This window comes from Vanellus vanellus (genome assembly GCF_965231255.1).
Source record: "Vanellus vanellus genome assembly, chromosome: 1".
Taxonomy (NCBI): Eukaryota; Metazoa; Chordata; class Aves; order Charadriiformes; family Charadriidae; genus Vanellus; species Vanellus vanellus.
In genome coordinates, this window is record NC_138905.1 from 119,264,764 (window position 1) to 119,280,773 (window position 16,010).

Sequence of the window (16,010 nt, forward strand, 5' to 3'; positions counted from 1 at the left end):
TGGAGAGCTCCTCTGCTCAATGGAGAGAGACAGGTAACCCCAAAGGGTGATGAGTCCACCTCTCCGCGTGACGTGCCCTCAAGAGGAGCCTGCTTTCTAATGACTGTGATTAGTATCAGCCTCTAACCTGAGGACAGTAAAAGTGCTGTGAGATGGACTCCCCCCTCAGTCATATCAAGGCAATGGGGGTAGGATTCCTATTTGTCCTTCCCAAGGCAGGACAGCAAAGATACCACATCACATGGAGGAAGCATCCAGATACCATTCCTGATAAGGAGAACACAGGAACTCAGGTAGCATAAGATGTTCAGGTGAGGGGGAGGGCAGAAATTGTGGGAGTGTGTCACAGGACTGGATCCCGTTGTGGTGTGGAGAGAGAGAGGCACACAGTCACAACCATGTCCCTTGACCAGGAACAAGCACTTGGCACCTGCCTAGTGGTGACAGCCTCCTTCCTCTACCCACAGCCCTGGAATTTTATGCCAGTGCCAGGTGGTACCTTTCTTTTAAAAATGAATGAAAGATGAGGAAAGGGGTTTGGAGCACGGCCAGAAGTATTTCTGACAGTTTTTCAATGAGGGCATATAGACCGCAGAATAAGCTAGGAGATTTCCATCAGCTTTAGAGGAGATAGGACAGGGCACATCAGCTAGAGGATATGATTCTCTTACTACTGACATTTCATTTTTTAAAAAAGATAACATCAGGAAACAATGCACATCAGCAAGGCTGTTTTAGTCATATTTTTGCACAAATGTGGGATTTTAGACTGTTGCCAACTCTACAGTGAGAATCAAAGCCTTGGAGGGGGGGTTAGAGGCTGGTGGAAATTGAACTAATGCTCCCCCTGTTTCAGGGCCAACGACACCTGGAAGCACGTGCGGGACATGACCAAGACAGGCAGACATGTCTAAAATCCTGTGGGTGGGAATGAGCCAGGAACAGAAGATTCATCATGCTACTGAAGTGTCCAGACAAGCCCAAATGAGCTTCAGACTTGAAGCATTGCCCATGCACACTTTCCTCTGCAGCGTGCTAGCTCATTTTCTTGCCATCTCTCACCCCCATGGGATTTAAGGTGGATCATGTCTTCAAGCCATCTTTCCTGTTGAGCCAGGGCAACCTGCCTGCCTCGAAGGAAGTGGGATGAAGGAATGTCTGGATCTAAGATGAGCGATGGAGCATTCATCTCATGGCCAAGTCCTGCAAACAGACCACACCGGTCATCGGGGACAGCAAGATACTGAGGACCTCAGCCCCATGTGGTTCCTTACATGCTAACCCTGTGACTTCGTCAAAAAAATCTAGGTCATGCCCTTTGCTCCAGGAATGAACCATCCCCACAGGGATGCTGCAGGGTGCCCCTTCCCCAGCAATCCTCCTGGGGATTGCTGTTGGCTGGAGGCCCCCATGGTGTGTCTCAGAGGCAGGCCTGGTTTGCCCACGCGGCAGGCGCACAGTGCCCAGGAGCCTGGCATGCTGCTGCAGCACCGACAGGAGACCTGCTCTGTGGGGAGATGGAAGAGCCAGCACTGGAGGAGAAACGTGTCGAGTTTCCAGAGAGTTAGGCAAGAGTTGGGGAGGATTTGTTAGAGTACTAAGCTATTTAATGTAGAAAACCCCTTCCAGGACTGTGGTTGGTCAGGGTGATAATCTGCCGTGTCCTTCCTCTCGGTGGTGGCTGAGTCGTCTTGGTTTCCTAGAAGAGGCTGAGAAGGGGCACTCACTCGTGGTGGCTGAGGGTGAGGGCTGCAGGTAATGGCCACAGTGCAAGGCAGCGCACATTGCCTCTCGTGCAGGTCAGACCGTGTCATGCATCGCATTGCCCAAGTTTCTGTGGCTGAGAATGAGCCAGAGCTTTCATTTTGCTGTTGCAATAACAAGCCTTGGGCTAGTCCTGGTTATCTGGTGACCTGTTTCTCTCTCTCCATGTTCAAGTGTAGGTGTGAGAAAAAGCTCGTCTGAATCCTTGAGTATTTATGCAAAACACTATTGCAGCCCTGATTGTACGAATGGGGCTAAGTGGAAACAGTATGGTGCCAGCACATCTGCTCAAGGGTCTCTGCTCCATGTCCAGGCACTGCAGTCATGTCGCTCACTCCTTCTTAACCGTTTTTTCCTACAGGACCTTTAAATATTCCCAGTACTCCTCCTCAGCAATAGGGGTGAACACTGAATAACTACTTCCACATTGAATACAGGAGATGAAAGAAAAGAGCTTCTGCCTTCTGTGAGAGATGTAGTGTGAGTCAGATGGCAAAAATGATATTATTAGACATTGTATTATGAGTGGTTCTGATGATAAAAGTCTCAGGCAGTTAAGTTTAGGCTCTTCGTTTCTTTCTTCCTTTTTTCCCAGCTTCTCCAACATTTATTGGCTGATTCTTCTAAATGCGTTTAGCATTCTCAGTACTCCAGTGTAACAGACCTCCACAGCTTTTGCTGCTCTCCCACCATCCTCAGACTCTCCCTTTGCCAGGAAATTTCATTTTCTAATGCTGTCTGAGTGCTACTGTGACCCCACATCACTGGGAGGCAGCTGTGGCTGCCAGTGCCACCGGGACCCGTCCTCTCGCAACAGAGTGCGCTTCAGACAAAGGCATTGCCAAGCACTGCGGACTCATCTGTGCTTCATCCCTTAATGCATTTCACGTGCAGGCTCTGCGCAGATGTAACCACTTCAGGAGTTCATTGTCTCAGAGCCACATCCAGGTTTTGCTGCTTGTGACTCACCTACTGACAGCAAAATTCTGGATATTGCCTTTTAGTTGTACCCAGGAAGCAGAAATGTTCACATTTACTGTGGTCTGATGTTCACGTTTTTGGCTCCTGTCCAAAACACATGGCAATACGATTTGAGTAGTATCACCTCCAGGACAGCAATAAAAGCAATTGCCACTCCCATCCTGTGCTTCACATCCTGTTTCCACCACAGGCTACAGATTAAGGAGCTCTTGCCGAGGACAACATCACCCTGGGACAGCCTGAGCCAGCCCGCCGGCAGTGGCTGCTGGCTTGATGGTGACACCAGAGGACGAGTGGTGCCCTCCCCACAGGAGGAGGCAAGCCGGAGCAGGAAAACCAAGCACAGCGGGACACTGAAGTCCGGCACCGTCTGTGATAAATGCTGATAATATCCGCGAAACTTTGCGAAGGCCTTTTTTTCTGCTGTGTCTCACTCCTGATTGCAGTCAGGCATCAGGATGGGTGGAAGAGGAGGACACAGAGAGGGCTTGCAGCGTTGGAAGAGAAGTTGTGCTTGCTGCCCTGGGACTGCATCCCCTGGCAGAGGTGCAGGTGTGGTGGGGTGGTTACCCTTCAGGGTGTTATTTCTGGACACTTCTTCAGACACTGACTTTGAGTTGGACATTTCTAAAACCATAGGCTAGGCAGCTGGGAACAGCCGTCTGGGATCTGCCCATAAAAACGTCCCAAAAATGGGAGAAGGAGGTGTCAGCAGAGGAGGAGTGTTTGTGTAGGGCCATGATCGAGGGAGGCACCTGGGTATGGCCACACATGACGGCAGTGGGCCAGGCAGTTTGACAGGTTGCCCCATGTTGTCCCCGCCATGGTAATTGCCTGTTTCCTCTTCCCCCTCCCCTGAAGATTTCCAGATAAAAATGTGTTAGCCTGAACCACCTGCACTGGGGTTTAACGTATTTCCCCAGAGCTGGCCAGGAGCATGCCTCTGCACAGCTGGCCACCAACTGGTACACTCTGGTCTGGTCCCCGCAGTAGGTGCGGGGTTGCAGTCTTCATTGGATGGAAACTGTGTCGTGGAATAAAACCACAAACACATCTGACAAACACATCGGGTTGCAACATCCCTTTTCTTCTTCTCTAGAATTTCACAGATGACTTCTCTTTTAAGGCCAGGCTGGATGGGGCTTTGAGCAACCTGGTCTAGTGGGAGGTGTCCCTGTCTATGGCACAGGGGTTGGAACTCGATGATCTTCAAGGTCCCTTCCAATCTAAACCATTCTATGACTTAATTCACTGCAAATCCCCGGAAATGCCAACCACCCCTGTGGATAAATAAAGAGGAGAACCTGGATGCGGGGTAAGGCACTGCCTGTGTTGTTTCCCACCAAAGGAGGTTCGGGAGGGAAGAGGAAAGCTGCATGGAGCTGGAGGAAGGAAGGAAGAGCTGGTACCACCAGTGCAGCTTTGGTGTCCCTGGTACCCCAGGTCCTGGGTATCTTAGTGGGAGAGCTGGGAAGCAGGCCTGGGGTTTTGGCATGGCCGCTGGCCCCTGGAGCAGCTACTGGATGTATTCATTGGCATTTAACTTGCCTGACAATTGCCTCTTCTGTTATTGCAGTTATGCCTTTGGCATCCACATTCCGTGCCACAAAATGCTGAACACACACCAAGGCAAGGTAGTTTTGCTCTTTTTTTTACACTACCAGATCACAAGGTATCAGTTTACATCATAGAACACTGTTCTTCAGACCAGACCATTTCCCTCGCAGGACACACGTTAGGATGTCATCTTGTCCTATGCTACAGGGTGATGCCCTTTTCTTTGACCCTCGTGGATCCCCATCCAGAGGGTGAGATGCTGTTCTCACTGCTGTCAGTGACAACACTGCCATCAGCAGACACATTATCATTACCTCTGCTCCTTCCCAAGCCTCGCCAGGGGGGTCTTCAGGGAGAAGAGCTGCCCCACATAGGCAGGGTGGACATAGTCATGTTCCCCTGGAAGGACATGGGAAATGAGAGCAACATAGGACAGAAATCTGAGCTGGGGTAGTCTGCCCTTAACATGAAAGGTCTTACCCGGTGGTAGCTTCAACAAACCTGGCAATTTCTGCATTTCAGTGACTTCTACAAACAGAAATAAGGAGCAACACACGCATAAAGAAATCCAGAAGAGACTGTTTAATGTGCACATGTTGGATTAAATAATTTGTTGCACGCAAAGAAGGCCCTGCCTCTGTCGCCTGTATTTTGCTGTGAGCTCGCCAACACCACTGGAAATTTGGACTAGCGAGAACCAGTATGTTTCTCATCTACATACTTTTATTAAAATTGCATTTTATTCTGGTACAATCGCTTTCTCAAGGTCAGGGTTTGGATGGAAATACTATTGGGCTGTTGCTGTTAAAGAGAGAGATCTCCCTTTTCTTTTTTTTTTTTTTTTTTTGAGGCGAGGAAATAAATAGAAGCACAGCAGAGGGTTAATTTTAGGTGTCGATCCTGCCACGGGCTGCCTGAGGGTAAATCTCGGCTGGCAGAGGGTGCCTGGCTGATGAGTCTGCTGGTTTGTCTATTCCTGCACCATAACTCTTGCATAGTAAGGTGAAAAATAAATAAAAGTATGGGAAGGATTTGATGTTTTATTCCTCTACTCACCCCTGAATCCCCGGGCACTGGACTGCTGGGGGTGAAGCTGCGGAGGCACCTGCAGGGCGAGCGTGGCGGGAGCAGCCCAGAGAAGGGATCATGCCTGCAGGTGCAGAGCTGGTATGAGATTATTGTTTGCACTCTTTTCCCAGCTTCATTTTGTATTGTTAGGTGAGAAGCAGATGATAATAAAGGCTTGAGAAAATATTGCCAGGGCAAAAAGTCCCATCAGGTTGGAGGTCCCTAAGCTTGCTGTTGCCATGGGTCTGAACAAAGACCCCTGCTTGAGGCTTATGTGGACAACAGTGAACCAGAACAGCTGTTGAATCAACTGTTCCCCTGACAAATTACCCTGCCAGCTCAAAGCTGGAGGTCACAAGGAAAAAGGAAATAGGAGCTCAGGCTTTGGGAACAATGGGTTAGATCCTCCGCTGATACGGCCCCCTTCAGCCCAGGCGCAGGGGTTATGCTCCTTTGTGCCGAGGGAGGACCTCTGGACCTGTGGGGGAGGCTGGGGAGGGAGGTCCAAAGGCCAGAGGTTGTGGTTTGGAGGGAAACCTGGAGAAGGGTGAATATCACAGTGGCGGGAGGCAGAGGAAATGCTGCTGATGGGGCTGTGCCCAACGAGCATTACCTCCCCAGCAGGTTAAGCCCGCTGTGCTGAACAGCAGCTGCTGATCAACCCCTAATCCTCAGGATTAAATCAAAATGAATGCTCACTGCTGGGCTAATGAGTGATGCTTTTCTTGTATAAAAGTAGGAAAGCTACCACATATAGAAACAAAATCAGAACTATTTGAGAATGTGTTTACTGGACATCAGCCAAAATCAGTGCATTTCTGTGAAGGTCAGCTATGCGTTGTGTGGTGTACCTCTTGTAAAACTGCTATCACGCTCGTCAGACCAATAATGAATTAAGCATTTTTTAAAGCAAGTGCTCTCACATTAAGGTGTCACATTTTATTTTTCTTGGCTCTTGGTCTTGGAAGGTTGGTGGCCCCTGGTCCAGTGTGTGGATTTTGTGGACTGAGCAGAGGAATTATTTTGGCGAGCCTGAGTGTGCCTCTGAGAATAGCGCACTGTCGCCCAGCCAGAAGCTCTGGGTCTGCCTGGAGAAAGTATTGCGTCAGAGTCTTTGGCCTTTCTTCTGCTAAATCAGAGGTCCACAATGTTCATTTCTGGGTTTAGCATCCATATGCTTTCCACCGATATTTACATACATCTTCCATTTTCTTTAATCTGAAGGACACTTGTGGGTGCAGTGGAAAGCTGGCTTTAAAAACAGCTATCCTTGCAAACCCTGCCCTAGAACTACCATGAATTAAGTACTTTGCTTGCCTGTTTTGGCACGGTATGGGCCTTTGCTTCTTGTTTGAAGGCAGTTGACTGGGACCATTTCTCTGCTTGAACGTGTCCGTGAAGCCAGCTGCGCAGACAGCTCTGGTCTCAGGGAACAGCCTCCTGCCCACCTCACTGGTGAAATGCAGCGTGACCTTTCGCAGCCTCCTCTGCCAAGCAATCACATTTGTGCTGGTCCCTTGAGCAATTTCTTGAGAAAGGCAGCACGGAGGTTTCACATACGTAGCTGATGGCTCCAGCTTGATAAGGAGATTAAGGAGTGAGTTTGGCATAGTGATAACAATGTGTAAAAATGGAACAGGATGCCATAGAAATATTATATAAGATAATTCCAGTTATCAGATGCAAAGAATGTTCTGCTTGCTTCTGATTGCTCATATCTTCTATTTTTATCGTTTTCCTTCTGCTTCTCTTTGTGCACGTTTCCCGGTGCAGCAGGTCTGACCCAACCAACTGCAAATAAAGATAACACTGATAACTATAAAAGGGGGGGGGGGGGGGGGGAGGGAGGGAGGGCTCACTTCAGACTTGCACACTCGGGCTACCTTTGACTGTAAAGTATTTTCCAGATGGACTACTTAATACTAGGGGGTTGATCTCTCTGCAGCCCTAAGAGCCCTAAGGATTTCTGCTGGGTACAACGAAAAGTCAGCTGCTGCAGATGCAAGTTCTCCATGAGATGAGAAATAAGAACCAGGGCCTGAAGCTCTCCAGGCTGGTGAGAGGGGAGGGAAGGTTTTGCAGTGAAGGCAAAGGATGAGCTCTCCGTTTGGCCTTTCTACAGGAAGGTTGTGCACATCAGGCTACAGAGCAGCTACAGGTCAGCACAGACTTGCTTCCCTGGGCTCTGTGTTCCCAGGATGTAAACCACTTCTAGCCACTGCTGAGGGTGTATTGATCTCAACCTCAGCACTGCACACCATGGCATCTGGCTTTCTTAAAGCTGAGCTTGGGTCACCCATACCATGCAGAGATACTCAGGTAAACATACTCCCACATGGGCAAATGACTGCGTGCTGCCAGAGAAGGGTGGCTGTGCCCTGCTCCACGCATGGCTGGTGAAGTCTTCTCAGGTAGAGGCACTGCAGATGATGTTCCTGCAACAGATTTGCAGGGATGGCCCAAGAAGACATGCTTTAGGCTTGGGAGGCCACAGCAGTCACAGAGTTGCCCAGAGTCTGGGCAATCCAGGCAGGTTTCCAGGGCAGGCAGGAAAGGGGAGAAGAGGGAGACCTCATCTGCCCGTGAATCAGTGGCCACATAACCTAGTGAAAAACTTACCAGATCTTCTTCCCCCAAGGCATGAGGACCGACTTTCCTCCGACACGGAATCTTGTCTGCATTTGTGCCATAACACAGCTCTTTATAAATAGTTTATTTGTGTGGCTTTGTACCACACAACTGCCAGGTTAGTCTGCAACTGTACAAAACAGAACCTCCCAAAATATATACAGGAGAGAACCTGCTATATTGGGCTTTGATTTTGCTTGAGACCTTTGTGCTTTACCACTACATCGCCGTTAACGATGTAAGGCTCCAATTCAAAATGTCATTTCTGTATAATGCTGGCATTTCCATATAATGTGATTTCTTTTATAAAAACCGTAAGTGGCCAGAGAGCAATACCTGTGCCTGGAGGTATGCTCATTAGGCCAACCGGCAGCAAGGCTACCGACTAGAATAAGCCACAGCTGATGAAGCCAGGGACTTTAGCTATTGGTGACCAGAGAAAAATAAACCTCTGACAGTCTGCCCATTTTATGTCTCCTGAGCAAAAGACTTTTAAAGTTTGGGCCGAAGAAAGTGCAACAATTGCCTAATGAGTTTAAGATACTTCAGTCTCCCCAACAAGCAGGAAATCGGAAAACGTGAGCTCTGTGTGATGGTAATTATATGAGAGGCTTGATGCTGGCCTTTGGTCTATGGCAAAGATGACGAGCGAGTGAACTAATCACACATTTCTAGGCACTCCGTGGCCAGTGAATGCTCTTTCTCCTATTACATGAAGTCAGAGATGGGTCCCGTGTCAGCCATCCTGCATGAGTCAGTGGTAATGACAGAGGAAGCGGGAGCCGTGTTTACAAGCCCCGGAGGATGCTCGGCAATGCGGGCTGCAGCTTGGCTCACACTTCACATCTCCACAACTGTTGTTACATAACCCAGAGCCACATAGCAAAGGATTTCAGAGCCTTTTTCAAGGAGAGCACGCAAAGAGACCCGGCTGACCCGAACTCTTAAGATCTCATTATATGTACTCCCACCTCTCTTGTGATCAGAATCATCCTTTCCAGCCTTAAAAAAACCTTACCCACAGAGCACCCCATGAGGCCTAGCTACCCAACCGATGCCTTGTGCAGAGCCACTGGGCTCCAGGTGGGTACAAGACCTTCCTCCCTTGCTAGGGGGACTACTACCCCACAGCTATTTCTCCACTTTTGCCAGGCCCAATGTAGTTTCGGGGGGGGGGGGGGAAGGTGCGCGACAAAACCCAAGCCCCCGCGGGGCTGGTGCTGCTGGGGCTGCAGCGGAAAGCTGTGTGCAATGTGTGCCCGAAGGCTGCCGCCGGGATGGCTGCACGGAACACCGGTGCCAATCTTGCCCGGGGTATTGCAAACCCTGGGAGTTTACTTGAGATGAGGAATTTGTTTGTTCCTGCATTTTGATATTTCTCCAGATCTGGGTGTACCGAGAGATATCCCAGCACCCAGGCCTGACCCTGGTTAATAGGGTGTAGAAAGGGGACGGGTGAGTGGGTGCCCGTCAGGGAGGATCAGCACTCTTTCTGCGAGCTTGTGAAACGGCTTAGGAGAAAAAAATATCTGAGGCCACAAGCACAGTTTGTAATTCATATTTTATTGCTTTGTACAAGTGAAAAAATAGGGGCAAAAGGAGAACAAGACTGAAAGGTGACGTGAAAGGCCACGGTGGGAGTCCACAAGTGCCACCGAAGGGTGATTTGTAGCCTGATGGCACAGGAAAGAGTTATGACTACGGCACAGTGGTTCCCCTCTTTTTTAAATAAATAAAATGGCAGAGATCAAAAAAAGAAAAAAAAGTGGAAGCCAACTAATGCTGACAATCACCCTTGTCACAAAGAACTACACTGCGGCTATTAAAATAAGGTGACCAGCGAATGCCTAGACACAAAATACCTGAAAACACTTGGGGTGGAGGGGGAGCAGCAGGAGGGACCCCTTTTGACAAGCTTAATGTTCGAAGCTTTTAGTGTAATTAAAGGCCATTTTTGATGCAAGTTTAAACATTGTCAGCGATGCTGCACAGGCCTGCCTCTGGAGAACCAGCAAGCCAGAGCATTTGCACTCTCACAGCAGGAGGGAAATGCGAGTAATAAATAGACTGCACGGTGAGATCCCAAAAGAGCAGTGCCCAAGCTGAGAAATCAACATTTTTCCAAAGCCTGGCTTTGGTTTACATTAGTCTGGAGGAAAAAGTGGCTCAGATAATTAAGCTGAGGGAGATTTTTCCAAGCTGTTCAAGACACTGAAAACATGTATCTTGTCCTCGGCTTAATGGTGGGCACCATATAAATATATTTAAAAAAATAATACCCTGCATTTTAAATTGTCCTAAGTATTTTGGGAACACAAACACGGCTAGAATATTACTCTAATGAAAGTGCAGTGCTAAAGAAGTACTTATGCACGGGAAGGGGTTGTGCTGTGACTTGTATCGCTTGCCCATCCAAATACGTGGGCAGCTATCTGCCCCTGCTCTGCCCTCGCCTTGCCTTTGAAGCGGCTGTTCCTCATGACTTTCTTTCAAGCCTTTCCCACTTCTCTTTCCTCTCCAGTAGCTAAATATGGGCTATGTGTCTGCAGACCAGAAATACTCTACCCCCCCCTCCTGCCCTGACCATTGCTTCTTTGATCCCAAACAAGAAAACAGGCTTCAAGCTGGCGAGATTGCTATTCTGAGTAATGCAATGTCCAGGGGAGCCATATTTCTCCCTTTTAGCAGAGACAGCTGATAGCTGCTGCCACAGAAGACGAGTTCAGCTGCCGTCGTACCCCCGTGGCTCAGACATGGCCCACCGAAGGAGGGAGGAAAGAAGCCAAGGGCAGGAAAACCTTGGTGGTACAGACCGTGCGGTGGGTACTGCAATAGATAAACAGCTGTACCGTGGGAGGCTGCTCTGGGGAGCTGGAGCTCACAGGATTTAAGTTAAACACATAAGCTGTTTCAGTGATTAAATACCAGACACTTTGTGTGGCAATTCACTTTCCAGCCAACGGCTAGCACTTAGGTCTTGTGCAATAATTAAATGTGACTGGAACTCTTGAAACATTACACACTTGCATGGCGTAGACCCTTTTGGGTGCCGAATCTTTGTACAAGGGAAGATGTTGCTGCCAAGATCAACTCCCATCCATGAGAAGGAAAACCAAAAGTTGCTGGCAGGACCGGTCTGGGATACCTGCTAGGAATTAGGGATAGCCAACTAAAAGATGTCCCTCCAAAGTCTGCATTTTTCCACAGAAATGGTTTTCAGCAAAAAAAAACGTGAATCTTTTTCTAAAATTTTATCTCAGAGAGATGCATGCTTCTGATAGAAATAGGTCATCCACAACATCATACAATTTATAAAATTATTATTCTATGCTGGACAAAAATGCAAATGAAATATTTCAGCTACTTTTTCTTGGAAGAAACTGGTCTTACATGAAAATGATTGCCTAAACCATACTTGGCTGTTAAGGCCTCTAGCTTGTGTTTGATCCAATTTGGTTTTGATTACATGGACTACTGCAAGCGTTCACACTGGCAATGCCAACATTTGCTTTTTTCGCTAGGTGAAGCTGATGAGTCCATGATACTCCTGATGCTTGTCTCCCTCCTTGGCCCTACAGTGATTGCAACAAGGTACTGGTGGTCAGGCACTTTTGAAGCACCGGGGCCATCACAGACCTGTCAGCTTCACCATCAGTTCACGGTTGTTCAGCCTGACCAAGGCCATCGCCTGCGGCTCTGCAGATGGGCAAGCAGCTAGCCTGGTTCATACCAGGTATCATTCACATTGTCCCTGTGCAAAGTGCAGTCCTTTCTCCCTTTTTTCTAGGAAGACTTCACCTCGGGAATCTGCATGCTTGGCTGCTCCACAGCCAGCTGGTTTTCAAAGACACAGCACAGCTTGTAATTTTCTATGAGCTTGGCTTGAAAATATTCCCTGTCCTTCTTGTGCCAAATATCTGTGGCGATGTAGGTGTTGTAGGGGTCACGGGAGTCCTCCAGCCTCCTGGCACGGATGTTGGTCAGCATGACTCCCACCGTGAAGAAGCCAAAGAGGCCGACCATCAGCAGCACGTAGACAATTTCCAGATTGCTGCTGGCGCTTTTGACCTGGGAAGGTGCAGAGCTATTTGTCTGCTCCAGGTAGTCTTGAAGCAGCTTGGAGAGGAGTGAATTCAGGGCTGTGTCATTAGACAGCACCAACATCTTGTTTTTCTGTCCTTCAAGCTTCTTTCTTCCTTCCTTATTTGTAGTTTTTCTAGAAAAGCATAAAAATCAGGAACATGCCAGACAAGTCAGATAAAGACAAAATTCTCTCTGTCTCCCTTTACCTGTTCGCCTCCTCAGCGAGGAAGGTACCTCAGTGTCTGAGCAGAGGCAGGGCAATTGGCCTGGCCTGGAGGGACCTCTTCACCCCCTGTTTCCAAGCCAGGCCAGTTTGGCTGAGTCCATCCCCCATAAACACTTGCTTTGTAGACCCTCCTCAGTCCTCATGAACAGTGTGTCGCATCGTGCAGCTGCCCTGGCTTTTGGCCACTCACACAGACACCTCACCCAGGCCTCCTGTGCTGCTATTTAAAGCCCTTGAGTTCTCCTCTGAGCCCCCCCAGGAATGAGGATTGTCTCACTCCCACTCTGCGGCAACTGGTTCTGGCTTTGAAGATTCTTATCATGGCTTCCCTTGGTCCTCTCTCTTCTTTCAGCTTAAGGATTGAATTCGGAAACAAAACTTCTGTACCTGAAATCACTCAGTATCTGCAGCAAGCTCCTCTTATCCACCCCTGTTGAGGAGTCTTGCCTTTCTTCTGCAGCTGTTATAATGATATACACCATGGAAAACTAAGCAACCAAACATCAGACAGATGTGTCCCACACTAATTTAATGCAACTTCCCAGTGGGCATTTGCCCAAGGAGTGGATACAGAGAGGGTCTATAGCAACTTCCTACCCAGCAGTGGAAAGGAAAAGCATCTCCCGTCATCCCCCCGATAGACTGGCAGTTCTCCCAAACTAAATTGGGAGAACTTTCTCCTCCAAACTAAATTGCTATGCAACTGGTGTTTTGTTGTCTGGTTAGGAGAACTTCCACTGGCATTGCTGCAGGTCAGAAATAGGGCAGGAGATGGTAACAGCAAGAAGCAGCTGAACATCCAGAGCCTCCTCGCCATGGCACTCTGCATTGACACTCTTACACAAGAAGCTGAAGGGTCCTTTTCCCCTTTCCAATGTCAGCTGTAAATCACTTAATAAGAGCAATCCTATCAGCACTGCAGTCCCAAAGCCTCAGCAGCCAGGTAACATGACTGCCAATCTCACTACAATGCCTAATTTAAATGTCTCTAGAAAATTAAGACAACAGTCTCCTGGTTTTGCCCTTAGCACATCTGAATGAGGTACTGTTATTCAAGGTGACTTCTGTGACAGCAATCTTGTAATCATATAAGATGGCTGTCAGTGCTTTCCACAGTTTTAAATCTGTGCGAGCAGGCCAGCGCGCTAGCAAAAGCTTCTCCAGCATACTTACTTTTTGTTGTTTTGTGTTTTTTTTAAGAGGTACTATATTACTATAATTTCTAATACATCAAGAATGAAATGAAGCATTGGGCAGAAAGCCACCAAAAGGCCTGGGCAGCAATTATATCCCTCCGTGAGGGCAACATTAACGATGCATAGATGTTGTGCAGGACCTCTGCACAGGAGAGAGTTCAGCTGCGTACACAGCCTCTAGCTGCCCGTAACGACACTGCAGTAAATGAGATGTATCTGGAGGCTTCTTTCAATTGTCTGCACCTTGTTATGGCATAAATGCTGTAAAAGAAGATGCTGAGGCAGAGATCTTATGACCTGCTGTCCCTCATATGAAGAGCAATTATTTACCTGCTGTGTTCTGTGCTAGCAGGTGCCATTGAGGCCGAATAAAGTACACAATTAATGCAGACATGAATACTATAGAACTCACATAAATGAAATGCTACTGAAACTACGTGTGCTGGTTTTCAGTCCAAACCCTTTTTGTAGACCTCCCAGCTGTGCAGCCATGGATTTGGGGCTGGGTCTCACTGAAAGTCAGACGCTTAGCCCAGGATGATAAACGCTATGGAGAAAGCCCTGTTCTCCTCATCATGCAATCCTGGGGGAAATGAGTGGCACCAGCCCACACCAGATGACACCAGATCCCTTCCTCTGGCTAGTGGGTGAGGTCGGGCTTCTGTGGGCTCAGACTCACCTTGCTCCAAGCCAGCAGTTCCTGCCATGAGGTGCCTCACCAGCAGGAAAAAATGAGCACCCATGAGAGTAGGCTTTGGTATTTTGGCTTTAAATAGAGCCGAGCCTGGGGGTGGCAGAGGGAGACAAAAATCCCCCGTACAAAACAATATTCTGATCCAATTTATTTCTTCAGTTGCATGAGTCAAGGCTACAGGAAATAACATCTTGGCAGTGTGGGCTTAATAGTTAAAATCTATTCACATTTCACAGCTGTGTTCAGATCCTTTAAGAAGGAAAGGAAGAGAAAAAGTTTAAACCTTCATCTGAGATTACTCCTCCTAAGTGTGGAGAACGTGTCGACACTGTAAAATGTAAAACTGCTAACAAATCATTGCAGTAACTTTAAGAAAAAACAAAGAATTTCACTGGATCTCTCAACTTTTTTGAGAAAGGCAATCATTTCTCATAGTAATTATCAGTAGTACTGAGAACACTTCCAGTGCTGATGAATTCACATTTGGAGGCTGAATATCCTCAGCTGCCTCCCTGCATTTTTTGGGGAGGTTTCTGAGGGTTGCAAGGTGTTGCCCACTTCTGGGTTGCTTGCATGCTGGCTGGGCTGGAAGCCGGCCCCATCTCTGTAACCACATCAGATGGCAATAACAGGAGAGGTTAAGGGAGGCAGAGGGCACAGTCCTGTTCCCCAGGAAATCTCCTGAAATCTCAGCAGGCCTAAAGGCCTCATCTGCCAATGCACAAGCCTTGTGCAACTCCACTGAAATCCATACCGGGACTGGTTTAGGGCTGGAGTACACAGGACTGGGAAGGGTCACCTGTGTCACTGGCCTACTCCATGACTGATGGTCACATCTCGCTGTCCCAAAAACTGGGGTTTCACCACAGCTGGAGTGGTTTTCTGTTCCCCACCGCTCTACCCAGATGACTGCTGATGGGCTGCAAATTGCGACCACTGCCCAGTCCCCTCGTGGATCTCCCCTGAAGAGCTCTGAGTGAAATCATGCCCAGCCCAAAATCAGCATCCCTGTTTACCTGGGTTGCATCCCAGTAAGCCAGGACCTCACCTGGTGTGGTGGTCCATATTGCACATCATCCCACAGGAGGTGTCAGTGTGTGCTGGGGGGTCACCCCTCCTACCTCTTTGGAGGGGGAAAGCACTGAGCAGTGAACTGCTTGTGTTAAAAATGACCTGGGGCTTAACAATTAGCAACTCTTTCACTGGCCAGGGATTTAGAGGGAGTTCCCTAAGGTTGGCGGCAGCCTGGGCCACGTCCTGCTCTCAGGTGCATTGTGGCTTCTGCATCCGTTACACTAAATACAAGTGACATAGATCTCCAAAGCAAAAGTTTTGGGCTCAGGTTGCTTTCTGATGCATGGGTTTCCCAGCAGTGCAGGTATACTGCTGACATTACCCAAGCTCATCTTCTGTTAGGTGTCTATGATGACCTGAACTGCTGCTCTATTGGCTGTGGTCTGTGGTGCTGAGCAGCACCTCTGGAGCTGCCCCTTGCTGACTGAGCCTTATCCCTTTCCTCTCTGCCACCTGCTGCTTGCCCTCTCTTTTTCAGGCCATGGATTTCTCATGGGAGGTGGAGAGGAACATCCTCTGAGTGATGTCTTCACGGAGAGGGTGGGTTTAAGATGACAGACAAGATGCCACAGGCAGGTTTCCAGAGTTAAGGAATGGCCAAAAGCTGGACTCTAGGAGACAGACCTACACGATGAATGTCTCTATATGGCCAGATGGGTGTGGCCTACAGTTTCTACAGTCAGTGGAGGGAGGAAAAGCATCTGGAGGCAGCTTAACCCCCAATTCCAAAGCATTTTAA

The 16,010-nt window shown here is 48.5% G+C and overlaps 1 protein-coding gene across 1 annotated transcript; it reads right to left on the reverse strand.

Annotated features, from left to right (window-relative positions):
* Positions 1-11,781: 11,781 nt before the first annotated feature.
* Positions 11,782-12,162, reverse strand: KCNE1 (potassium voltage-gated channel subfamily E regulatory subunit 1; the record flags this gene model as incomplete). Its single annotated transcript, XM_082498792.1, has 1 exon — positions 11,782-12,162. One exon carries the CDS (start codon positions 12,160-12,162, stop codon positions 11,782-11,784), a length of 381 nt encoding a protein of 126 aa, XP_082354918.1.
* Positions 12,163-16,010: the final 3,848 nt, after the last annotated feature.